Source organism: Oxyura jamaicensis, chromosome 3 (assembly GCF_011077185.1).
Source record: "Oxyura jamaicensis isolate SHBP4307 breed ruddy duck chromosome 3, BPBGC_Ojam_1.0, whole genome shotgun sequence".
Classification (NCBI taxonomy): domain Eukaryota; kingdom Metazoa; phylum Chordata; class Aves; order Anseriformes; family Anatidae; genus Oxyura; species Oxyura jamaicensis.
Window position 1 is genome coordinate 67602972 of NC_048895.1, and position 27422 is coordinate 67630393.

The 27422-nt window shown below is 39.6% G+C and overlaps 3 protein-coding genes across 4 annotated transcripts in view; 2 read left to right on the forward strand and 1 right to left on the reverse strand.

Moving 5' to 3' along the window:
- The first annotated feature begins 1424 nt into the window (after window positions 1–1424).
- On the forward strand, window positions 1425–13103 carry GPRC6A (G protein-coupled receptor class C group 6 member A). Its single transcript, XM_035322947.1, has 6 exons — window positions 1425–1618; window positions 2918–3221; window positions 4974–5801; window positions 8729–8941; window positions 10369–10492; window positions 11478–13103. Exons 1-6 carry the CDS (start codon window positions 1425–1427, stop codon window positions 12596–12598), a joined length of 2784 nt encoding a protein of 927 aa, XP_035178838.1. The 3' UTR covers window positions 12599–13103.
- Window positions 13104–16866: 3763 nt separating this feature from the next.
- FAM162B (family with sequence similarity 162 member B) lies at window positions 16867–22674 on the forward strand. 2 transcript variants are annotated; one of them, XM_035322946.1, is made up of 4 exons: window positions 16867–17079; window positions 17359–17470; window positions 20153–20261; window positions 20494–22674. In XM_035322946.1, the coding sequence occupies exons 1-4, from the start codon at window positions 16977–16979 to the stop codon at window positions 20590–20592; spliced, it is 423 nt and encodes a 140-aa protein (XP_035178837.1). In that variant the 5' UTR covers window positions 16867–16976; the 3' UTR covers window positions 20593–22674. The 2 variants fall into 2 exon arrangements, with proteins under 2 accessions (XP_035178837.1, XP_035178836.1); XM_035322945.1 differs by having other exon boundaries at window positions 17367–17470.
- Window positions 22675–23797: 1123 nt separating this feature from the next.
- KPNA5 (karyopherin subunit alpha 5) overlaps window positions 23798–27422 on the reverse strand; it is an 18885-nt gene continuing 15260 nt past the window's right edge. The window contains exons 13-14 of the mRNA XM_035322936.1: window positions 27217–27395; window positions 23798–25424 (exon numbers count right to left, since the gene is read on the reverse strand). Coding sequence (XP_035178827.1) covers window positions 25237–25424; window positions 27217–27395 — 367 coding nt within the window. The 3' untranslated portion in view covers window positions 23798–25236. The remainder of the gene's footprint in view (window positions 25425–27216; window positions 27396–27422) is intronic.

Below are 27422 nucleotides of genomic sequence, written 5' to 3' on the forward strand. Positions count from 1 at the left end.
AAACAAAAAAAAAAAAAAAAAAAGAAAAAAAGAAGATGCTGTATGGTGACTTAACCGGGGATTAACATTTGCATTTGCAAGTAGTATCTCTGTTGTAAATCATTACTGTAATTACAAAGAGACTAGTGAGAAACAAGGCAAAATATGATAATCTAAATCAGTTATATAGTATGCATTGTGTTTATCAGAAAGAATATGTAACAGATATCCCATTTCTCTGTTTTGCTTGCAAAAAAACAAAGCTTGATTCAAAATTTCTAGATACAGGCCAGCTTTCTTATAATACAATCAGAGACAATCAGTACTATGACTGACCCCATTCCTTTGACAGTGTTTTGGCATGCTACCAAAAGAAGCAAAATATGAAGAAGCCATTATAAGTAAATAAACAAACCAACATCAGTAAAAGGGTTATTGTCAAGTCTGTGTCTCTTACATAAATTGGTATTGTTTAGCAGCATCGGTAATGTTTCTGTCCTAAAGAGGTTCATTTTGATGTCTGTGGTTGGAGTCTGTGAAAGCTGAATGTCCAGCCTCTGCTTCTCTTTTTCTTCAGTTCCCTCCTGGCATAGAATCCAATTCTGCAAATGGTGTTCCTGCAGATCTGAGGGGAATGATGGCACTGAGAAGGGTTGCACCTGATCTTCCCCAGTACAGGAGCTGCTGTACATGTACTGGTGTCCTCAGACAGAGGGGTAAGAAAGTGTGTTTCCCCCCTTTCATAGTCGGGCTTGTAATACAGAACCTGATCCAAAGCTGGCTGAAGTCACAGGGAGCTGCGTGTGCATCAGAACCATGAATATGAGCTTTTCCAAACCATTTTTTGTACAAATAAAATAAAATTGGTTGAAAAAGGTTGAAAGAAAAGTAGATTAAAAAACAAACAAACAAACAAACAAACAAACAAACAAACAAACAAAAACTTTTCCTGTTTGCTTGTTTTTAGACCACAGTCTGATCTAAAGCCCACTGTGGTGAGAGGGTCTCTTTTTGCAGTACTCTTTGGACCAGACCCAATCACAGTAATATCACTACCATATTACATGATGACTCCTCCCCCTGCACTCAGCTGGAAGGTATTCAAGACAAGCCCAAATTTATACCAAAATATTTGCCGTGTGTTTCAGATTAAGTCCAATAATCTTTGAACAGAGCAGAACGGATTTAACGTTTAGCACTTCCTCCTGAACTCATTTATCTTTTTCCCTCCCTCTTTACTCTCATGCCCCTGCACCCTCAAGCTTTCTGTGACAGTAAAATAGCCTAAGTCAGTCAAGCAAGTACAAGCACCTTATGAGGTGTGACTAACTTTTGAGCACAGCCTTTTTCCTTTGCTGCTGTTTATAGATGACATAGGAACAATTGTTGGCACTGTGGCTAGCTTAATGGACTTAAAGCTGGTAGTGAACAAGTGAACTAGAAACATGGCAATATTTAGCTTTCTGATCACCTGCTTTGTGATCAGCGCTGACATTGCCTCCTCTTGCCAGAATACCGATGACTTTGTGGGTGCCAGTTCTCCAGGAGACATTGTTATAGGAGGCTTGTTTGCAGTTCACAGCGAAATGCTGCATCCAGAAGAGCATCCCATCAAGCCAGTCATTCAGAACTGTGCTGGGTGAGTAACATGACAATTATATACATTACAAAAGAGATCACTGGCATCTGGCGTACACTTCTCATATTAAGATCAACAAAATCTGTTTCTCTTGCATTTCTTAGTCTTTAAGATCTTATACATCAAATAAATTACACGTAATGTAACACAGAATGACAAAGAATGGAAAAATTACAGTAGAAAATATTATGGCAGCCTGAGGAAGGGAATAATTTTTTGATCCTATTTCAGTCTTCCTATGTAATAAAATAGCCTTTGAGGTTTGTGCTGAACAATCATTTAATTGCCGTGTAAATACCAATTTTTGCTATATGTGTAAACTAGTCTGCTGTGCAGTTCATTATTTGTTATGAAGCTGCAACCAGCTGCTTCGATCACAAGCAATCCACTCTATTTTATCTAAGCACATATAGAATTATGTCTCTCACCCCACAGGGCAGATCACTTATAATCTGTGGCAGCACTTTGCTGACTAGATTGTAATTGATGTAACCACTGTAGTTATTGCATCTTGTATTAAAATTGTGGCATTATGTTATGGGATAGACTATAGAGACACCATGTCATGTGTGAGTTCATGTTTAGAATGTACATCAAAATAAGTCATAAATTGTCTCAAGACCATTTGAAATTTATTTTGGTTTGTAAGATTTGTAACTTCAGAGACCCTAACCTGAGAGGATCGTTGGTTGCATTGTAGGCAACCTGTCGTAGCACAGTTCTGATTAAGAAAGTGTTATCATGTCCACTGAAGGTAAGGAGAATAGCTATACTAACTTTGTCAGGTTTAGAGAGGATTTAGGAATGTATATAGAACCACTGGAAGACATCAACCTCTGAAATATTTTCTTCTATTCTGAAATATTTAGTCCTTTCTTTCTTTGTTTCAAGCTTTTGTTGAAAATAAATTAATTTAAAAATATATGCTTGCTGGGTCAGATGGAACAAATTGGAATAGATAGCTTCACAGGCTTTGACAAGTACTTGATATCACTTGCAAATTTTCATGTACTGTAAAAAATTTGGTTTTAGCATCCATTTTTCAGAACAGCATTTTTATTCAAGTATATTTGAAGTGTTGTTTTGATATTGTTTGTTATTCCAATTAGGTGCAAATATATTATTTCTGTTTTCTTGTTTGTTTGTTTGTTTTTTACACTAAAACCCAAGCAAATCACATCAAAAGTATTTTCCTTTCAGTAGCTGTCAAATTCTAAAGGATACGCTCAAAACAAACTGTGCTTCAGCCTTATACCTAGAAATGTTTTTCTAAAATGAAATTTGTGTGTTTCCTGACAGCTTCGAAATTCAAGTTTTTCTTCAGACACTTGCAATGATACACGCTATTGAAATGATCAACAATTCGACATTATTATCCGGAGTTACTCTGGGCTATGAAATCTATGACACCTGTGCTGAAGTTACAAAAGCCATGGCATCTACTCTGAGGTTCCTGTCTAAATTCAATTCTTCTAAGGATATTGTAGAGTTCAAGTGTAACTATTCAGACTATGTACCAAGAATTAAGGCGGTCACTGGAGCCAGTTACTCTGAGGTGTCAATGGCAGTTTCAAGGCTGCTGGCATTGCAACTAATCCCACAGGTAGGTCTGAGGGAATTATATCATTTTGGACAGGGGGTCAAATTTACCATGGCTAGAAGAAGATGTGGCTCTGATTGGAGGGATTGTGAGTCACATCTTTGTAACAGAGCAGGATTTGACTCAACCTGAGAACATCAGGAGAGATGAGATTGAACTCCAGACGGAAGGCTTGATCCACTTGACTTAACAAAGGCAGGTAGGGCTGTTTTATATGCCCGAGGTACACCCTTCCACATGGTCTTCAAGCATGGCACTGGGTTTTTGTCAGCCTGGCAGCACCACTGGATTGTCCTGCTTGGCTGTGATGGTTACTTTAGAATACCTCAGTTGCCACTCAGTGCCTTTGTTCAGGAAACCAAATTACATCTGCTGTGTCTAGTTTAGCTGGCAGCGAATATAACAATGCCCAATCCCAAGTTGAAAACCAAGACAAAATCTAATTCAGCCAGAATTTGGAAATTCTCTCCTGCCTGAGAGAGATTATATTTTGGAGTCTGGAAATGTTTAGAGAAATGTTGTTCTAAACCACAATTTTAGTTCTTCTTCTCTTCAAGCAGCTGTAGAAGAGAAGGAATACAACCCTGTAGATCCGCACTGGTCCTTCCCAAAACACTCTTCTGTATTTCCAACCTCTCTAGTGTTAGTACTAGTGCATACAGTCCCATGCTTGCACTTAGGCCAGTGCTTCTGTTACCACTTTCCCTGTTGTAGAGAAGTTGGGGTCAAAGCCAGGACTTGCTGCCAACAGTGAAACAGGAGGTCCACTTCCACACCATCTTCTGCCACACATTATGTATGGTCATTTAACATATCTTATTGCAAAGTAGAAACATAGTAAATAAACCTGCAAAATACTTAAAATCTGAACTAAATATAATTCTAACCAAATCTTTTCCTCTGCAATTGTAGGGAGTAATTAAGATCTCCAACTTCATCGTAGGAGCTATAGTTGATATATAAATTAAAATTCCATGCTTGAACTTAATTAAAAGGCAAGTGATGAAACAAGTCTGTTTTGTGACATGGAGGTGGAAAAGGTGGCAGATTTTTCTCATCAATAACATCTGACATTATCAATAGCAGATTACCATCAATAGGAGATTACTATTGATACTACTCTTCTGACAACATTAAGATTTGGCAACCTCTCCAGATAGGTGGTTCTCATTTTGGAGAAGAATTACTATATTATTCTTTAGTATCAGTTTCTTTTTTTTTAATATTTTTTAATTTTTTCCTGGTAGGCTCTTCTAACAGACCTTGTGACCCCTCTAAAACATACTAATTAAATTTTGGAGAGAAAGTATATATGTGGGTGAAACATACTCAGTGTTAGAAAAATACTGCAAAATGTAAGTGTACTAGAAATTTGAATAACTCAAAGAACATTTGAGCACTTCCAATTTTTTAAGTGTTGTTTTGAACAGCATGTTCATGGTATCTCAACAGGTTAAAGCAAAATCCTTATACCAGCATACCTGTCGTAGGTATTTAGAAAGGTTTTGTTCTCTGCCTTCACCAAAGCAATTAGGTGCGTGAGGATGAAAAGAGTGGAAATGGTACTGGGCATGGGTCTGCATCCTAACAGCAGGGTGGGGAATCCTGCCCCCTCTGGGTGCACCTTGGTCATGGTCAGTCACAGGAGGAGGGAGCCCTGGGTCAGGTGGGATGAAAGAAGTCGCAGCAGCTTTGGGTGTCTCAGCATCCTTTGGAGGAGAGCACTCCCATAACCTAACTGTTCTCTCCTCCTAGGTCAGTCCTGCATCGTCAGCTGAAATCCTCAGTGACAAAATCCGGTTTCCTTCATTCTTCAGGACTATCCCCAGTGATTTCCACCAGACAAGAGCAATGGCCCACCTGATCTGTGAGTCTGGGTGGAATTGGATCGGAGTAATAGCCACTGATGATGACAACGGCCGCTTTGCTCTGGAGAGCTTTGGGGTCCAGGCCATGTCAAACAATGTTTGCATAGCTTTTAAAGAACTGCTGCCTGCCTATCTCTCTGACAAAACCTTTCATACTAAAGTTGATCATGCAGTCGAGAAGATTGTCAAGGAAACCAGAGTGAATGTTATTGTAGTCTTTATGAGACAATTCCATGTGCTCAAGCTATTTAAGAAGGCAATTGAGAGAAATGTAAATAAAATTTGGATTGCAAGTGATAACTGGTCAACAGCAGGGAAAATCAGTACAATGCCCAATATCACACAGCTGGGAACTGTTGTGGGATTTGGATTTAAAAGTGGAGACATATCCACATTCCAAGACTTTCTGAGGAACCTTCATGAAAAGCCCACTGAAAACAACAAGTTTTTAGGTGAATATATTATGCTTTTGTCAGTCTGTGCACACCTGGAATATTACGATTTTCAAATGTGCATTTCAAACCAGTCCCAGGATGATTTGATGCAAAATGTTGAGAATAAACAACACATCTGGAGAGATGATTTTTTGAATGCCAACATTGAACCCGGATTTATCCATAGTACTATACTTGCAGTCTATGCCATTGCTCACGCCATTAAAGGGCAATGCAAAGACAGAAACTGCAAGGATCCCTCTGCTTTCACTCCCTGGGAGGTATGACGTTAATTCTTTCAGGTGTCATTCTCTCTACATAACTTCCTTCTCATTTTTCCTCCCACATTCCTGGATTTTCTGGCTTGGTCCTTGTACTAAATGCCTTTTTATTGCTGTTCCTGCCTTTCTTCACCACTGCATGGGCCAACTGAAATCACAATCCTTCTGCCAGAGCAGCAGTTGCCAACGGCTGCAGTGTTGAGAGACCGAGTCCAGCTTTGCCTCCCTTGTTTTGGCCCATGCAGACACCTAAGCTCCAGGTGCTGAGCTGTGGCTGTGTCCTGCTATAGACAGAGAATTATTGCAATTCACACCCACTTCTCCTTCCTCATGGATACAGCAGCAGCAGCTGTGAATGCCTCCAGTACACATGGGATCTTTAGCTGCTGGGCTTCATTAGCTACCCGAACACTTCCCACATCACCTTTGAAGGGCATGCAGAGAAGGCACCACTTTGGATGAAGGCTCCAGTCTGTAGGGTGCTTGCTGGATCATCTTACTTGTGTGGGGTAGAATAGAAATATATAGTCAATCTATGGCTGACTTATCTATTCTGCTACTGATGGTTGGAGCTGTTGCTGCAAACCACTGTAATACTCAGCAACGAGTGCTCTTGAGTGATGGGGATGGTACAGAAGAGAAAATTTTCCCAAAGAGTTTCAATTTCCCCCGCTGTGTCCCCAGTTTGTCCATGTCCAGCTTATATATGTCTGTAATGAATCTTTACTTGAAACTGAAAATGCAACAGACCATTCTTTCTGATCTTGATTTATATTGAAGTGACTGGTAGGAAAATGTGACACAATCTTTAAGATGGGTTAGGTACTTGTTATCAGACTCTACTGAGTGGGAAAAGGACAGGAAAAATCAGACAAGTAAACCTGACCTGACCTTTTACCTGAGAACCTGCTCAGAAGTATTCACTTTTACACACTTTTACTCAGAGGATTAAACAAAAGTTCATTTAAAAGTCAAACATCTACTGAACCATTCTGACTTGCTCTGACCTTTTATCGTGGGTCAGGGCAGGTCAAACCAAGATAGGGGATTTGAAATAAAAACAAACAACCCCTCACCCCTCCCCCTCCAACACGGCAAAAAAATAAAATAAAAATAAAAAAAATCATCCAGTAACAACCAAACTCCTACATTAATTTGTCAGTAACAACCAAACTAAACTCCTACATGAATTTGTAAATGCATATGGGACAAATTCAAGACTGCTCTACAGGGGATGCTGAATTCATCATTACTGAATTAAATCCCCAAGCACCCAAATTAAAACTCTTAAAAGAGGCTTAGAATTCATGAAGTAAACCAAAATAGAGAGTTATTCTCCCTGTGCTGTTTTCATAATACATTTTCTCTACACTAAACTAAAACCCTTCAGAAATCAGCATACTTAAAGCTAGGGATGCAACTAATCCTTATCACTTATCTCCACATACAGAGGAACAGCAGTGTCATTGCTATTAAACACATGAAAAAATAAATATCAATTAAATCATACTGTTGCTAGTTATTAGCCCCTTCTGTCTGAAGCTCAAGATGTATTCCAAAAGTTCTATTCTTTCCATATTGTTTAGAGAAATTGAAAAAGTGGAAATGAGAAAAAATTAAATGAGTAGCCTGAGGGTACAGAACAACAACAATAAAAAAATCCTGTTCAATCCCACAAGACAGTGTAATGTCCAACTAAAATGAAATATCATTTAAAAGCACACTTTAGTTTTTCATAAATTTGTAGACATGCAGAGAGAATGTATGAACTTTCATAAAAAGTGTTTATATACGAAAAAATAACGCATGCCAGATTTGTTTATACATATATATGCCAGAGATTTTAAAGTCATATATTTGTCAGCACTTTATTTAAATGCTATGACTATCGCAGAAAGATCTATGTAAGACTGTGCTTTTAAAAGGCAGTTAAATTCAGCCATTCACCAAAACCTCGGATTGTTTCCTCATTGATTAACCCCTATTACTAAAAATTGTTAAGCCTGCAAAGGGATAAAGCCTTTGCTTCAATTAGGAGCCACAGTAGCTAATGAAAGACCTTTTATGGTCTCCTTGTGAATTGGGAGAAGGTAATATGAGCCTTAATCTGTCCTTGTCTAGATTCACACAGAACTTTTTAAACTCTTTGTGATAAGGTAAGGAGAAATTTCACCCTAGTGAACAGAATGGGTTGTAATATTAAGCTGGATAGTTGTCAGAACAGTCAAAAAAGTTGTCTTATCAAAGAGTGCTTGCTTTGATATCTCCTGTGAGCTATCAAATGTAGCCTTCCTGTCCGTTGCCATTGTGCCATGTATCACCTCATCTGAGCAAACTGGTATTTAGTGTTCATTTCACAACTTGGAGTCCCACCTTGCAATACAGACTATCAGAATCATGGGTGAAAACAATACTAAAGTGGATATTTCCAGACCCTGGGGAAGGAAGTCTGGAGGAAGAAGACTGGGTTGCCAATTTCCCTCCTTACTCTGGAAAGAAATGTCCAGATTTACTTTGCTGACAGTACAGTAACAACAGGAGCTTCATTCACAGTCATTCTTTACAAGAAGGGAAGTCCCAAAGGCCATTGTTTCCTGAAGGCAAAACTTTTTTTTTTCCATCATTGTACCAAAACCTCCAGGGCTGGAAAGGCTGGCTACAAATACCCAAACATGGGTATTTGTAGACATTGCATAGAGTTAAGAAATGATAATTTGTGCCTAATAGTTTTTTTAAGTCAACAGGATTGTCAGAATAATGTAAATCTGTATAGGATGTCAGATTAACACTTATACAGGTCCCTTTTAAGATTATTTTTTTTCACTCCTAAAAAGCAATATATTTTTTTCATTTGATATTATCATATATAAAGTATTGAGTGTATCCCACTGAAATGATATTGATATGTCATAATTTCTTCTGTTCAGCTCCTTGAAGAACTTAAAAAAGTTAGAGTCATTGATGATGATAAAGAAATCAAGTTTGACTCCAAAGGAGATATGAGAACTAGTTATGATGTACTTCTCTGGAAAGAAATTGATGGTCGCATGGAAATCACCACCATGGCAGAATATGACACAGAGAAAGGTGACTTTATCTTTGAGGATGATGAGAAAAAGAAAGAATTTCTGGGCTTAAAGGTAACTTCCAGTTTGTTGACATAACACCTGAAATTTGCTTTATGTGTTATTCCTCTGGTATTCACAACTAAAATATGTGTCAGCTAGAAACCTCTCATGTACTTTCATGTTCTCCGTTTGGAGTAAAGTGTCCTCTCTGGATATATTCAACTACCATTATATATTTTGAGAAGTTCTTGAGCCTGTAAGCAGTCTCAGTGATTTGAAATTGGGTTATTTCTCCAGAATGCCCTTAAGAGGTTTCCTAAGTTTCATCTGTCCTAAGGATGCTATTCCAGAGTCTTGAATTGGGAGTTTTAAATGGAAAATGACTACTTATAAATGTACCCTCTCTTATGCAAGAAAACCATTTGTTTTGTACATGAAGACTCATATCTGCTGCCTTTAATGTTGGGAAAAAAAAAAAAAAAAAAGAAAAAGAAAAAGAAAAAAAAAAGTCTTGTTGATTATTTACTCCTGTTAGAGCTGGGGTCAGCACAACTGCAAGAGTATGAGGAAGGCAGCACCATCTGGAGCCCTGGCACTGGTGTAGGCAGGACTGGTGGGTGGCCCCAGCCAGTTCCAGCTGGGTAATGTCATCTGTGCATGGGTGAAGGCTTTGGTTTATTGTGTAGTGAATGTGGCTGTGCTGCAAAGCCCTTGCTGGTAATAGGACAGAGGAAAGGCAGTTTACTGGGTGGGATTAATATAGTTTTTATATGATGCCTCTGCCAGCAGGAAAGGCTGAGGATAGAAGAGGAACTCACATTTTGTTCCTCTTTGTGGCACACCCCAGGATGGCAAGGAAATGTTTCCATCTGCTTGTGAGCCCCATCTGGGAGGGAAAAGAAACAGCAGTGTCCCTCAGGACTGCTTCTCCATTTTATTAAACTTGTTTTTGGAAGAAGAACCCGAACTCAAGCCTTGTGAGAAGGCCCTGACCATGCACCTGAGAGTGGGGCTTGGCAATTCAGGGGTGATCTGCCAAGTGTGAGGCATGTTAGAGCTGTGGTTCAATGCACCCACAGAGCTGGGGTGTATGCCCCGGGGTGTCAGGACCACACTTGTGATGTGTTCCACCCAAATCCCCTCTCAGAGGCTTCTGGGCTTTCTCTGGATCTGGATCCCAGAAGCCTAACTTCTAGCTTCAAAGCTGGATCTGTATTTTTGAAGGTATAGACAATCACACTGAAGTAGGGCCAAAAAAATAAAATGATCAGGTAGGTAATGCCCCATCCTGTCACTTCTTGAGCATGTGGAGAAAGTGCAAGAAACACATTGCCTACACTGCCTTTTTACAACTTCACTTTCAGATTACCTTAAAATATGTTACATACAAAAAGAGATTTCAAACCATAGTGCTATTGGAGGGCTAGTTTAAGAGTCAATTGTAATTTGTAGCATCTGAGCTGATTAACTTTTCTTTTTCCATTCTCTACTCACTACAGAAGGTTCAATCAACATGCTCCCAGCACTGCAGACCAGGACAGATGAAAAAAGTTACAGAAAGTCCACACACATGCTGCTACGAGTGTGTTTACTGCCCGGAAAACCATTACAGCAATCAAACAGGTAAAGAATGGTGATCCAAATAAGGGCTGATTTAGAAATCAATAGAATTGTTTGGTTTGTCTATAACAAGCCTTGGCAACCTCATGTATAACTTTGGAATGAGGTTAAAACATTTGTTTATGCTTGATTTCAGAAATATGAAAGGGAAGAACACTCTTCAACATATAAAACCTGGTTTAAATGTATTTTAGAAGATGAAGCTTTAAACAATCAGATTTTACAGTTGACTAGCATTGTCCTTGATTTGGATGGAAAGTCTGGCTGATATGTCTGTGAGAACACTTCTCATGAATAAAGTCTTGCTTCTGTATCTTTCTGGAGTACAGCCAGCCCAATGACAGGACAGCCCAGTGGAAATATCAGGGTTAAATATTGTGCAAGCTGGCACGTTGTTTTTTTTTAATCTTACACAGGAGCACTGTGAAGTTGGATATGACCATACAGTAGTATTTTCTAGTGTCAAATCCAATGTGTACTTTACTGATTGTTCATTTGTACTGTAAGGTTTTTAAAAGTGGGAGATTATCTACAGAGGAGAGAGAGACAAAATTAAGAAATTTGGGGTAGAACGTACTTTAAAAATATTGATAGCTAGCAGAAAAAAAAATACATTTTATCCCTTTTTTATTCAAATAGTAATGATTTTTTTCCCTATTGGGCAATAGGAGTTTTACAGAAAAAGCACTCTTTGAAAGCATAATCTACAGCAATATTTATTCTTGCCATTGCATTTAAAAAAATGTCCGATAAGAGAAAGTATTTTTTTCTTGTTGGACTAGGTGGATGAAAGAAACACAGTTCCTCTCAGGGCAGACAACTGATTCAATCCCAAACTACTGTCCTGGTTTCAGTTTGTCTGCCAAGAGCCAGCTACTGCTGGCTCCCTGAGCCCCCAGCTCCTCCACCAGGACTGTGTCAGCAACAGCCAGAGCCATCAGATTTACTGCGGGTTCCGAATTTATCTTCCTTTTTTTTCTGCTCTCAGATATGGATTACTGCTACCGGTGCCACAACAAAACCTACTGGGCTCCTGTGAACAGTACTACATGCTACAGCAAGACGATCCACTTCCTCAGCTGGACTGACTGGTTTGCCATTTTCCTGCTCCTCCTCTCCAGTTTTGGGGTTGTGCTGATTTTCTCCATCAGTGTCATATTTACTAAAAACTTGAACACGCCAGTTGTAAAGGCATCTGGAGGTTTAACTGTCTGCTATGTTATCCTCCTCAGCCACTTCTGCATTTTTTTAAGCACCATCTTCTTCATAGGTGAACCCACAGAATTCAAATGCAAAACTAGGCAATCCCTCTTTGGCATAAGCTTTGCACTTTGTGTTTCATGTATTTTAATAAAGTCGCTAAAAATTTTACTAGCCTTCAGTTTTGATCCCAAGCTGCAGAATGTTCTGAAATGTGCATATAAACCTATTCCCATTGTGGTCACCTGCACTGGGATTCAAGTTATCATTTGCACCTGCTGGCTAGTATTTAGGACACCTTTCGTAATGCAAAATTTCTCAATTCCAGGATCAATAATTCTGGAGTGTAATGAGGGATCTGTTGTGGCTTTTGGGATTATGCTGGGCTACATATCTGCTCTAGCTTTCATCTGCTTCATATTTGCCTTTAAAGGCAGGAAGCTACCAGAGAACTACAATGAGGCTAAGTTCATAACCTTTGGGATGCTAATCTACTTTATAGCATGGATTGTATTTATCCCTGTCTATGCAACTACGTTTGGCAAATACCTGCCAGCAGTGGAAATCATTGTTGTTTTAATATCCAATTATGGGATTCTCTGTTGCACGTTTCTTCCTAAGTGCTATATCATAATTTACAAGCAAGAAACAAACACGAAGTCTGCCTTTCTCAAGATGATTTACACGTACTCTTCCAAGAGTGCAGGCAGCGTTGCTGTTAGCCAGATTTCCTTGGATTCAAAGTCTTCAGGCTCCCAAGCTACTGTCTCAGGCTCCTGTAAAGCTGAGAAGAACTCTGCGAATGGAAACTGCCATTTTCAAATGCCTGGGCAGAAGCAAATAAAAGACAAAATTCTTCCTAAAAGTGCAGTAAGGTGTGTGTCCAGGAAAAGACTGTCCAGCATATGACTGGTCAGTGCTGAAGTACTCGAAGATAAAAAGCCATTTAGTGAGCTATTCCTTTTCCAGGTCTCTCTCCTCTTGGTACCCCCCAAAGAGAGCAGACCACCCGAAATGCCTCTGGCTCTTTACCCGTTACTCATTGATAGGCTTGAAAGGCTATCCCTGGTCACAGGGTCCAGCGCCTGCTCCTGCATCTCCCTCCTATCCCCATCCCACTCCTGTCCCATAGGCCCTCTGAGCCAGGCAGAAGTGTTAGGAAGGTTTTTCTTCTCACAGACAAGTAGGAATGCATATATGGCCTTACACCCACTTTTTCTTACATCTTTGCTGCCCAAATGCTTAAGGAGGTTTTCTTCTCACCTGGCGCTGTTTTACAGATCAAACAGAGCTCTCTCCTAGCCTTTGTTTGCTAGGATAAACAAGCTCAGTCCTTTAATCTCCACTTTTAAGATAGGTTTTCCATTCTCATGACCATCCAAAAGTAACCATTTTCACTTAGTATATGTGAATCCTTTTTTTTTAGGAAAATAAAAAACAAAAACAAAAACAAAAACAAAAAACAACTCTGCCTAAAATTACACACCTTATTCCAGATGAGTGCTACAGCAACTTTCAAATTTTTTTGTATTTACCAGGGTGATAATGAGCTAGAGATAGGTCTATATAAAAGTGGAAGGATTTCTCTGGAACTCTGTAGTTAAATGTATGTTAATCTAATTTTCGCCCATACTAGGAAGAAACACATTGATTCATCTCATGCAACTCCTGTGACGCATGCCGAGAGAGGACCCATTATGCTTGTCCCCAGGTGTGCTGTTAGTTCAAAACTTAAGAACATCAATTCATTCCCCACTTTAGCATGAATAATGTAATGACCAGAATCAACATAAATGCATCCTGGGAATTTTAGTTTCTTTGATACTTGTTAAATCTGATTCTTGACAAGAACACAGTAATGCACTATTCCAATACATCAAAATCATGCAGGAATGAACTGCTGTCAGCTGCACTGGCAGTCTCTGAGGCTCTGTGACTATAGCTATGCAGCACCTTCTGTGCAAGCAGCACGCTCCGAGAAGGAGGAATTTTTCAGTGGACAACCGTACTGCATCTCTAAGGCAAGGAATGGCAAAGTCGTTCTCATGCTGAGAAGGCCACGGCTTTCCCTTGGATGCTTCCACAGCCAGGCTGGAAGGGAATTGCTTCCTCAAACACTAAACAGCAGAGCAGTGCTGCCAGTCTGGGACTGGGAAGAGCGCTTGTCTGTGTTCATAGAGCCTCTGTTCTGGACCAGAAAAATCATGGTTTGCAGTTTTAACTTTATGCATGTTGCTGTGAAAGAATGCTATCTTCTTCAGTTTTGTCCATCTGTTTAGATCAGGAATAACTGGACACTCCGGCAAGCCAAAATGAAGTTCAGTAGAGTTGGTGTTACACAGACATATGTTATTGTTTTCTACAATATATCTATTTTTTCTGTCATTTCTGTTTATATGTTGCAACCCACATCTATATGATTTTCCTAAGATTCTGTTAAAATATAGATCACATTTCAGCAATGGACACAGGTAATGAAATTACTTTGATGTCGGCATATACCTTGTATGCCTCTGTGCAGACATTTTACAGTAATTTAAATGGCAAGGGTGCAATTTACATATAAATTGTAACAGTTATGTAATTTCTGTAGCTGATTAGAAAAATGAAGGCTTATGCACATACATTTATGTGATAAATGCTGTTTATGCATCAGGTGTTATAAGTACTGTTTGATATATGAAACTATGTATGATTAAGGTTAAAATTCCCACAGTTTGGCTGCCAGTCCAGCAAAATGTCTCTCCCTCAAAGAGAAAAACAAAGCTTGCATCACACACAATGACTGTCAGTACTAAGCTCGTTAGAAAAGCTAATTTGGCTTGAATGTTGTACCTGTATTTATTGTTCTCAAAAGTGGTGAGCATATCATGTCTCAAACACGGGGATGATTAAAGCCATGTTGTTATTTAAAATAGAGCTTGCTTACTTAATTTCCTTACCTCTCCCTATGAACTTTGGGTTGGCCTTGACCTGCAGCAACACAGGTACCTGCGCAGTGCTTCCACCCGGCAGATCTCAGTGCTCACACGTCTCCTTCGGGTTGGCAGCCAAGTATGGGAGGGCGATTCCCCCTACGGGACAGAGAGGAAAGTGCCTTGGGAGAGCGGTGACAGCACTAAGAAGGTGTGTCTATAGTGGCGATCTTAAAGGAAAGGCATCACATAGGGCATAATTCCAAGGGAAGAGCATGAAAGAACAGACATGAAAGGATTTTTTTTTTAATAAATATTTTTATTGATCTAGTTTTAAATACATTCCATGCGTCCTCCTCCTAGGAAGCTCTCCACTGCATACAAACTTCCCCACTTCAGCAGTGCCACCAAGTCCCCTCTGTTAATGGCTTCTGTGTACTATGTCTGCCTCTCCAGCTACTCACATCTTCTCTGTAAAGCACAATCAACCAGACCTAGATGAGAGGATGTAACAGATTTGCTAGCTAGCCTTGGGAGGACAAAGAGAGAGGGGGGAGAGAGATACCAAGCTGTGTTGTGTATGTTTTTAAATGTCTGTGTTGGTCGGACTGTGTAGGCTGAAGAGGTTGGCTTTTCTTTCTGGCTCAGGGGATGCTCTGCTTTCTTTGAAAAGAACCCAACACAAACCGTCAGAGTGCTAACATGTCCATCTTTGTGTTTTTCATCTCTGAAAGTGATAGAGAGGACACATGGTCCCCAAACACAGTGCTGTCCAGAGAAGTCAAGCATAGAAATGCTATTTGTTGAGGTCTGTGGGAGGCTGCTCTATTCAATCATTTATGATTTTATGTCATTCCTTGTAATAATACTGAATGCCCTCTAAAGCCAATATCAACAACTGTGCAACATCTTTAGAGAGAAAGAAGACTGAAGGTCACCAAGTTCTTCAAGCCCTCTCCTCCAGGGCACAATTCCCTGAAGATGTCAGCAGCTCTACATGAGCAGGTGTCCTTCATCTTTGGCACCATTCTCTGCTCTGATGTTCTTTGGCGACAGCTGTGGACTGCCTACCTGAGCTCCGGGCTTCCTCCCCACATTTGTGCCAACTGCAGCCGGAACAGCAGTGACTCTGAAAGCACGGGTTGCCAGCATTACTAGTGACTAAGAGCAGGATCTGGAATGCTGCTCACAGTGCGTGGAGCTGAGCAGACCCACCCCAGCCATTCTGGGTATTTCCACCCTTACCAGCTGGGTCTCCAGGAGCAAGGAATGATGCTACGTCTCTCTTTTTAAGTTGGAAGAAGAGCTACAGGCAAACTATAACCCCGGTCAAATCCTCTGGGTTGTTTCTTTTGGTCCTCCTCCATCTCTCCCAGGACATTCTGAAACAAGGCAGAGCTGCTCTGTGTGTGTGCAGAGAGACACTTGTTTTTCATCACCAGTATTTTTTAACAGACAAGAGAAAGACAGAGTGTGGCTTTTATACAGGGCTCAGAGAAATGTCTTTTTTCTGTATGTATAATGTCTCATTTGCAGGAAGAAATTAAATTCTGAAATAAAATGTGGGAGGATTTTTTTTATTATTATTTTTTGGTATGAACTATTGGAATGGCTTTGATGGTTTTCCAATAACAAGGACATTTTGTTATTTTGATGATTTCAGAATGCAAACTATGTGTGAGTAAGAAAATATCAACACAGGACTATTTACTGAATTAAAAATAATTTTCTTGAATATTTTTCCAGACTGAAATGTTGTTCAAAACATTTTTTTAAGGATATCAAGGATGCTAGAACCCATTTTGGTGAAAGTAATGGTGATTTTCTCTACTCAACAACTTGCTTTCAGAAAGAGCAGTCTACCTCAGGCTGTGTTGCTGAAAACAGGGGACAAAGTTCTAGCATAGCAGTGATGCAAGGCTTCAGACCCATGCCTTTACGCTGAGCACGGGGCTTTGGTGGCTGCCACCACTTGATGCACCCCTGGTGAATGGGCTCCCTCCATTCTGCTACAAAACCCTTGGGGGTTATGTCGTTTATTGCAGCAATAATAATATCAGTGAAGCCAGAGGGGTTCTGGCACCCCCGGGGACAGTGCTGGGCGCAGGTCGGCGGTGAGGGACCCGGGCCCACCCTGCCCCGAGGCCCGAAGCCGGTTGTCCCCGGGGCTCCCTTTGCTCGTGGTTTTCATCTCGACGCTTCCAGGCCAGCGCTGGGCGAGGCGAGGCGAGAGGCGGCTTCTAGCAGCGGGCTGCCCGCGGCCCCCCTCGGGGGACGGCTTCCTCGGCGGCCCCTCAAGGCGGAGCCTGGGCCGGGGCCGTGGCGGTGTCCATGTCCGTGCCGGTGCCCGCCGTGCAGAGCCAGGCCCGGCCATGCTCCCGCCGTGCCTCCGCCCCGGGCGGCTGCTGCCGGCCCCGCCGACCCGCCCGGCCGCCACCGGAGGGGGGCCCGCCCGGGGACCCGGAGCCGGCCGCGGTAAGGGTAGGGGCGCTGCGGGGGGCCGGGTCAGCCCGGGGGTCCCCGCCGGGATGGGGAGGGTGGGGGGCGAGGCAGCTCGGGGCTTCTTCGCCTCTGTTCGCCTCCCGGCCCAGGTGCCCAGAGGTGAGGCGGGAGGGCGAGGGAGGGAGAGGGAGAGCCCCAGAGATGCCCGCTGGGGTCTGAGTCCCCCAGGGACCGGTATGGGCTGGAAGAGGGGGTTCCCTTCCCACCCGTGACAGGCTCACTCGGTGCCATGGGCTGTTTCTGATCTCCAAGCTGAGCAGGCTCACAAGGTGGTTGCGAGTTACAAACCCTCCAAGTTCGACAGAAAAATCCTCCTCTGGACCGGCCGCTTCAAGAAGGAAGAAGAGATTCCTCCAAGGATCCCGTAAGTGTGCCGGCACGGTCCTGCTGAGCCGAAGGGAAAGAGGTGGGCTGTGCATGAGCTGAAGCTTTTCTCAGGGGTTTGAACCAGACAGTAGCTTCAACACCGAAAACTTTGAGACAAATTCGGGGGCAGAAGAGTTTCCTGTGCAGGTTATAGGTTAGAAAGAAAAAACATCCCTTATTGGAGACCTCAGAGCCTGATTAAGAATTGGGTCATATATGTGTGTGTGTGTGTGTGCACATGTGCGTTTATGTAGACAATGTGTGTGCATGTGTGTGTATATATATATACATAAAATGTCTTGTTTATTTTGTTTATTCCTAATGTGTAACCAGAGAAGGAAGTTATTAGTAAACCATGTTCTGTTTATAGCTCCCATAAACGGCTCTAAGGGAGCTGACAGTCCCAGAATGATTACATCAACCCAATTAGAATTTATTATAGCTTGAAGAAGAATTTGAGGAAAAAAAAAATAGATACAAAGGTTATGAGAAAAACATCCCTTGCTCCCCAAGGCAAACCCAAGAACAACCAAGTACGTGATGTAGTCTTAGCCTCGTGTTGACTGGCTTCTCACCTCAGATTGGTGGAAGTTACCGTTCCCCAAGGGAATGCATAAAACTCCTGCAATGCCAACTGCTGCCTTTTCCTTAGGCTGTGGTGTCTTACCATGGTGTCTCTCTCTGGGACACGGCTTTTTGTCATCACGGTATGTCCCCGCCTAGGGTGGTAGGTTCAGCACAAGCAGCATACAGAGCCGTGCAAAGCAGCAAGTGCATCCTCGAGCCGTTTCTCTTACTGTTTGTTCCTGACAGCATTGCTGATGTTTCCCAAGCTGGGCAGCAGTTTTCTAAAGGGTCCCACATCTCTTGCTCCGTGTTTATCCCACAGTCTTCCCTTAGGGAAAGGTTCAGGCAGCTATAAAAGCTTTGAGTGGTTGGACAATGGAAACGGAGAGGTGTTTGTAAAGGTACGTGCCTCTGCTGATCCACGCCCGCAAACAAATCACTTGCTTCTGGCCTCACAGGTGTCACCACTTTCTGTTTTCTGCACAAGCAATATCTTTTTAGAAATCATCATATTATGCTAAAATAAGTGAATTTTATGACATTGAAGCTGAGCAGTGTCACTGCTTTAAATGTCAATAAAGAATTGCAAGGTACTGTTACCTGTGAATAAAATTTAGCGGCTGATGATATTTTGTACTAAGGCTCAAATCTGCAGCCCTTGGTCAAAATGTTTAAAACAGTAAAGAGCTGTTATGACTTCCTAGGTTTAATCAGAGTCTTGATGAAGGGTTGAGTAACACAGGCCCTAATGTGCAATTAGAGATGATAATAAGGTCTGCTTTCCTTAAAGCAGAGGCAGAAAGCAAGGAGAAAGTGAAAATCTGCTTCAGAAGATTTTCAATTAGTGTACTATGAAATATGATTAGGTTAATAAGCCAGACTAATAACATTTACAGTTTTGCTTTTGTTCTTACAAATGGATTCTAGATTAATGGTTTTATGCACCGATCTGTACTGCGGTTTGTTTTAAAGATGTTGTGTTTTCCACTGTACACCATTAAAGCAGTGACTTAAAACTGCAGGTACTGTTACTTATCAACAAGAAACCTGCCATGCACAACGTGTGTGTGTGTGTTATTGGGCACGGGGGTAGTGTGGCATAGGTGCTCATGACTTGCCCTCCACCATTCCATTAAGCCTTTGAGAGAAGTAATGGATATATGTATATATATATGAAGTCAAGAAAATAGTGCACAGCCAGTATTGTAATGGAACATCCTAAAAACAGTACTCCCAAGTATAATGCCTGGCTCAGGAGATGGCTTAGCTGAAAGCCTTGAGAGGATTGTAGTGATCTGGAGATGTCCTGTACTCCTGGTGCTCAGCAGCACGCAGCCTACTTCTCAGCACCAAAAACCGTGCGAACAGGAGCTGCACCAGCTGAGCCGCAGAATGCCTCTCTTACAGCAACTACAGCCAAAAGCAAGGACATATTTCATTACTTTTGCCTTGGATGACAAGGAAAATTCATCTTTATTTATGTGTTCTTGTAATAACGAGAAGGTTGACATCAGCTGCTGACTTTAAACAATAAAGCTGCTGCTTTTTTAAAGAACTGACTAAAAATTCTAGCTCAGAGATGGACAAACTGTTGTAATCACATATTTAAGTATGTAAAGTCCCTGACCTACAGTGTACAGGATGACATCTTAACAGGTTTAGTATGACAGCAATTCACTTATAAATATTGTTTTGAATAATCAAGGAACTTGCTTTCATCATTTCTTGTTACCACCACATATATTCTTCTATCAGATTGAAATAGATAACCTCCCTCTCATTTCACTATGTTTATATAGAACTTAAGGTGGGATTTCTGGTACAATTAATATTTAAGTGCAAATATTGATTACACCAATAAACCCTTTTATTATTTTCTTTTTTCCAGCTGAAAATGTTCCTAAACGCTTTAAATGTTTTTCCATTGGAAATGGATTAGAGTCCCAAAATACAAAGCTCTTGGGTGGCACAAAACTAAACATTATAGCATTTAAAGATGCTTGCTTTACGAGCTACTTTATTTTTTACTCTGCAGCAGTGATGTTCGTGATGTCTTGAGAGATGCTTCATTATTTTTTTTTTTAATGATTCAATTCAAAAACTTTAATTGCAGGCCAGAGATGCTAGACAGGGCAAGGAACAAAGCTCGAGTTAAAGCTTGTTACGTCATGATTGGCCTTTCCATTGTTGCCTGTTTTGCAGTGATTGCTTCAGCAAAAAAGGTGAGTATATTGCTAGCTAGCTAATATGTAGCATATTTAGAAATGATGTAATTCAGTGAGGAGTTAATGGAGAAAATTCAAAGAGCAACAACTTACAGCTTCCATAGTCTCGGGTAATGTCCCCGTTACCCTGGAAATAAAGCAGTAGCTGCGTGGTGGTTCCTGAGATTTGATAGCTTTCCCCAAGTGATGTTATTCATAACATTTCTCTTAAGGTGTTTTCCTTCTGCAGGCTGCTGCACGTCATGAGTCCTTAACAAGCTGGAATTTGGCAAAGAAGGCCAAGTGGCGGAAAGAGGCTGCGCTAGCAGCAGAGTCAAAGACGAAGTAACTTTGCGTGAGGTGCCAAATGTTCTTGTAGAAGCAAAGTTAACTGTCATCCAGAACAGTTAGGGATTTCACCAATAAATGGGCAACTGCAGTATTAAACACACAGGAGCTAACAATAGTAGTTACAAGATCACAGATTGAGGTCTTTATAAAAGATACTGTACATATTTGTTGCATATGATTAAAACCAATAATTAATTTCAAAGGAGATGAGGTAGTTTCCTAAGAATGGAAGTTAAGGGGCTTGCCAAGTTTCCACTATCTGCCCTAAAACCCTTCTTTCAGGCTTGATTTTGAGCTCTGTTACACAGATTAAAGTTCCTTACTGAAAGATCAGTTGTATTTTTGAATGAAAGGTTAAATACAGCAGAGACCAAGTAGTTCTCTCCTACATAGAAGGGCTGAGAGTTGGGGCTGTCCCGCCTACAGAAAAGGCTCAGTGGGGACCTTATTGCAACCTTTCAGTACTTGAAGGGGACTTACAAAAGATGGGGAATAACTCTTTGCTCGATCGGGTAATGATAGGATGCGGGGGAGTGGATTTAAACTAAAAAAGGGGAGATTTAGATCAGGGGCTAGGAGGAAATTCTTCACTCAGAGGGTGGTGAGGCACTGGAGCAGGTTGCCAAGTGAAGCTGTGGATGCCGCATCCCTGGAGGTGTTCAAGGCCAAGCTGGAGGAGGCCCTGCGCAACCTCATCTAGTGGGTGGCATCCCTGCCCATGGCAGGGGGGTGGAAACTAGATGAGCTTTGAGGTCCCTTCCAATCCAAGCCCTTCTATGAAAATACTGAAATTGCAAAAATGAGACATGCCATTCTAAGTACATAACAAATTAATCAGCCAGAGTATTTCAAGTTTTATATACTGAAGGGAAATTTGGGCAGGTGAGGGTAACAGAAACAGACAGGTAATTCCATGATTTCTCAAGTCCTTACAAACTTCATGAGAATTCCCCCAAGCGGTCAGTTCTGCATATGAAGACAGGGATGTGACCATCATACAAGTACATGTTTAAATATATTTTGTTCATATCTAACCAAAAAGGTTTCCGTCTGGTGGTGGTGTGTAGTTTTACAGTGTAGAAAACAGCCATTTTGAATTCATTTGCCTCAATGTTGTACTCAAAATGGCATTTGTGTTTTCTAGTTTAAGAAGCCGCATTTATTAAAACACTAAATAAATACAATAAACTTCTGCAAAATAGGTTTTATTGTTTTCTGTATGGTATTTGGAGATTTAACATTCCATAATATTGCATACTACTCATATGTGTTTTGTTACAGTAATGGGCCTTTGGCCTGGATTTAAAGATGCACTATTACTATCTGAAGTTAATACGGGTATTTTAGTTTTCTACACATTATAGGAATATCTTGTGCTGTAAGTAACTGAAATATCTCATTTGAAATTTCAGTGAACTCTTGAGGTCAATGTTAGACTTTACATGTCAATTGGTAGACCTATTACAAAAATCCTCAGTTGTAAAATTTTGTAACTTTAACTGAGAAATAATCATAGAAGAAAGACAATAGTGCATCTTTTTTTTTTTTTAAAGACAGACCCGACAATAAATATTTTCCAGTTGCAAACTTGTTCTACAGCTAACTTATTTCTGTGCCAACATTATTACTATTTTCTGATTGCTGCTAGCAACAGTGTTTAAAGCAAATACTAGAAAATTAGAAAGCTGTATGAACCAGTCCTTAGACAAAAGTGCAATGATGAAGAAATTAGATATGATTCAGTGTATCAAGAGTAGGGAACTGAGAAAAAAATCTTATGCTTTGCATAGTTGCATAGATTAGCTAGCTGGTATTCACATTTAAGCAGAACAAGTGGTACCCTTTTAATACCAAGATCCCCCAAACCAAAACCCTGGATTCTGAAACAGACTTCATAAATAATGGGGCACTTCAGTACATCATAAAATGCCAAAATACTTCCCTACCCGCCCCTGTTTTCATCTGTTTAGGCAACACTATCATGTTCACATCCCTACGTGCAAATGACTACACCAGAGCTGACCATAAGACATCATCTCTGGCTTTATACTGTTAATTAACGTGCTTTTAAACAAAACATGTAATAAATCCAATGATAAAACAGGAAAGGCCATCTTGTATTTTATAGTTTAAAGAATAACTAATGATATATATATATATATATATTTAACTTTAGGGTAAAGCAGGTGTTGAGTTTAATTGACGGTTTCATTAGCCAAAGTCCATCAATTTTAGTTCCCTTTTAAACTATTACACTTAAATATATCGGAGGCATGAAATATATATTTCTAAATGCATAAAGTGCAGTTACTAACTGTTCACAGATTAATATATCCACAAAACTGAAGATATTCTTTCAAAAACAAATATAATACTTTATATGTCCCCTCCTTAAATTTTCAAGTCTTTTAATCAAGGTCTTTATAGTTCAGATTTGATTTAAGTTAGAGGGGCTTATAAATGTAATGTTTACAGGGTCCTCCAAATAAAAAGCAGGCACAGCTGGTTATGTAACGTTATCAAAACAAGTTTGTTAGACACAATGGAATACCCTGTTACCTGAATAATTTTTTTATTTATTTTCTAAACACTAGAAGAACATTGGAATTTAGCACTTACTAGTAATCCTGGTAGACTTCCATGATCACTACCCTGTACTTTGAACCAATGGGGGGAAGGAAGGTCAGTATATGAAATCCTAAACTCTAAGAGTAAAAAGGGCACAAATACAATCATCTAACATCTGAAAATTTGGCAGCTGTACTCAGTATTATCACACTACTCAAAATTGTTGTATGCTGTACAAATCTAGGTTTAAAGTGTCATTTGCTAAAATAACTCATTATCCAGAGTTCGTAAAGTAACAGCACTCCCTATATACACTCTTCTTACACCTCTAAATTCCAGTAAAAAGACTTCAAAAAGAGGTTTCTTTCCTGCCAGTTACATCTTAGTCAAAACCATTAATCTTAAAAACAAAACAAAACAAAAAAACAAACAAAAAAACACTTCAAATCCCACATTCAAATACAATATAGTATATATTGCTGTAACATCAAAGTGAAACGTCTTAGAATCTTAACTTGCACATACAAAAATTCTAAATATAAAATGGTAAGGTAAATGATAACCACCTTGAACCTGTATTTTTCAGTGCATTAAGATACTGATTAGTGACAAGCACAGTGCCGTGGGATAAGTAATTTGGTGTTTGAATTGCAGCTTTTTGTGAAGTATGAAATGCTGCCATATGCCAAAGATTTCACTTAACCCAGGAGTTCCATGTTAATACATTAATTACAGGTAAAGAAACATACTTTAGTTAACCCAAAGAATTAATTTCTCTAAATGAGACATACTACTAATATTCCAGAAACGCTATATGCGAGTCCAAGCACAGCATACATTTTTCTGTATTCAAAATTGTTGATGTGGATATTAGAATTTTGTTTCTTTTAGTGTTTAAACATCAAACACTGTGTATTGTAGAACCTAAATATTTAGAATACAGTAACTCCTAGTTAGTTTTGGTGTCCACATACCTAATGCTATTTACAGTACAACAAGTTTTCATTCAGCTGGAGTGATTCTCTGTTCATTCTTCACTGCAGTATTTCTATTCTTACCAAAAGAAAACCAAGAAAAGAAAACTGAAAGAACGATTCAAGTGGAAGTAACGGTATTTGGTCAGAAATGTAACACCTACTGTCTCAACTTTTTAGAAGCTACTGTTACTAGAAAGGCAAACATTGCGAAGTTTCTCAAACTAAAGTGGTGTTTGGCAGGAGACAGCTGTAAACCATCTGCTTTGTACTTCCAACTCTGCAAAAGACCATCTCTGTCATTCTTAATTGCAGCATTCTTGTGCTAACTACAGCAACTACTTTCACAGCAAAGTACTGTATTTGTGGCTGACTTCTAATGCCATTTAGCAGCTTTAGTTACAGAGCAAGCATCAAATGATAAGCAAGCTCTCTGCTGATTCCAATTTGGAAACCTCTGAAACAATCCTCTTCCCAAATGATTCAGAAATATGTTATATTGCGTAATTAGCATTATATATATATCTATTATGTCTTTAAATACATTTTATAAATAAATTCCAAGTGTGTTGTAAATAATGTATGAAGTTTCACAATTTAAATAAATATTTTTCACATTCCAATTCAGCTTCTTACAAGCTCATCTTTATTTCATGCCTTAGTTCTGAAGCAAAGTTTTTGCTTCAATACAAGAGGTAGATTTGATAGACTGGGCAAGTCAAGCCTACTGCCAAAAATGCAACTGTCAGTAACTGTATTGCTGATATGCAGTTTGAGACTACGTGAAAAAGTCAGAACCACTGCCTCAAATCCTACCAAGTCTTAGCTTAACAGTTCTTGTTAAATCACATTTAATGCTTTACTTTAGACATTACTCACAGTTGTTTTCTGTACATATGAGAATGAAAAAAAAAACACAAATACAAAACAAAGAACAGTTGTATCTAACAATATATAAAAGTGCATGAACTGCTTTCTTCATCTATTTCTGCAAAACATACTCAACTTCTCTAACTTTGGCCATAAAGAAAAGACCTAGAAAACAAACAAACAAAAACCTACAAGTGTTTACATTATATGCTTGTCTTCACTTTAGTAGTTTACAGCTGAAATCCCTCCATTGGAGCCTCCTGCTGTTGGAACACAAACTGCTGTTGACTTTCATCCACCTGAGGTGCAATACTGGAATCCTCTTCTTCAACACCAAAGTAATGCTCTATGAGTTCAAAAGCCTTTTGGTAGATTTCTTGGTTTTCATGCCTCTGAAGAAATTCAATTTTATCAAGTCCTAAATTCAAAACAAAACATTTTCAAAATCTAATTGCTTCAGAAGAATAATGAATTCAAAGGTTAATCTAAGTATGAAGACTTAGTGGTGGTACTTGCATTAAAATAAAAAGGCAAACCCAAACCATCTGAATTCATTCCGTATCAATGATCTTCACTTATAATTGCTTTTTTTCCCCTCTCTCTCCATTCTTTCTGCAAAGTAATATGCCTTTTCTTCCATGCTAAATGATCCTAATGGATAAATTACTGAATTTCTTAACCCATGTATTTCTAGGTTTGATTTTCTGCAACATCTTCTGCTGCTCAAACTAGTTTTAAAACTATACTAAATGAGGAGCAGTTAAGCTGAGAAGGCAGCTATTGTATCTATAAAGAAACAGTCCTTATGTACAAAGAAAGCGAAGTAGGGAGTCAGGATAACATACAATTGCTTCCTGTAGCGATTTCCAAAATCCCCATTTCTTTTTGTTTACTCCTGCAGTCTTCCACAACTCTAAATTCTATCTCCTGTTATGGAGGTGTCTCTGGGCACAGCCTGTTACCTTTTTTCAAATTTAGGTCTATGATTTGAAGATGCTATCTTTCCAAAGGCTTATCATTTGCAAGCTGGAGGGAATAACCTCTGCTCTGCTGGCAGAGTTAAGTGCCTGGAGGTGAGTTAGGTTAGGACTCAGAACTCCTTTTTAGCTATTTAAGATAACTCAGTTTTCATTTAGGTTTGATTAGGAAGAGCTTGTAAGAAACACTTCTGATGACAATAGAGGACAAAGAAATAAGGGTGATGTCATTGTGTGTTTCCCCTACTGAACTTTCTCTACAGCTTCAGTTGTCTACTCAACTAACAGCGAAAAAAAGGAACTAGACATTCAGTAGGTGAAATTTTGAACACTCAAGATCTTGACAAGAATAAATGCCTTTAAACTCTGATAGTTATTCCTCTTACAAGTTAGATTACAAAAGTATGTTCTCCAGGTATGCACGATTTTAGAAATACAACTCCTTAACAGATTTAATGGCTACTTTGCAGAAAAATTTAGTACTATCTACCCATATGTAACATAGCATCAGCTAATAACAGTTCTGGTTGACTGAAACACAAACACCTGTCAGTTCTTTTCTTGTCAGAAACTACAAAAGGTAAGACTCCATAAATTATGCTGGATTCATTATGAGCCAGTTTTAACAATTTTTGTTAAATCAGCAGCATCTAGTCATGAAATTCTACAAACCTAATTTTAGTTTTGATAATCTGCTAATATGTGGTTTAATTACACAAGTCCAAAAAGAACAAAAATACTCTCACAAGTAACCAGAAACTTATTAGTTTTATCATCTGAAATGGATTCCTGCTATTACTGATATTTACTACACTAAAGTTGTTGACTTTGGGAAGAAGTAAAACAAACTTTGATCTTGCATTCCTATTGGTAATGAAACTGTACCAGACAGGATTACATACTAAAACTGTATTTTAGGACTGGGTGATAGTTTTTGCAAACCATGGTTCCAATAGACTAGAAAACCTACCTTTTCGTTAAATATTTCTGAGAATGTTTCTCTTAAGGCACATTTCAGAAACTGACTGCAGACAAAAACATCTTAATGTTTTCTGCATTTAATCACTTTTCCCACCATGCTGTTATTTTTTTTAACCATTTAATGTCCACTTATGCTTGAAAAAAGAAATATTACATTAAACTCACCTACAAATTTCAAAATGGTTCACAAGAGATTTAGAACTCGAAATACAGAAATTTAGGTGTGCAGTTTTACAGTAAGTAATTTCTTACCATATGCTTCCTCTATAAGGGCACAGTAAGGATTAATGCCCATTCCATTTTGCTTAGACTCCTGCTCTCCAAGACGCAGAATATTTTCAAGTCCATTCAAAGCCACCTGTACTATTTTTGAATCCATCACAGTCAGGAGGTCACAAAGAGGCTTGGTACAACCTAGTGCTACCAAATACCTTTAGAACAGAAAAACAGAAGGGGTT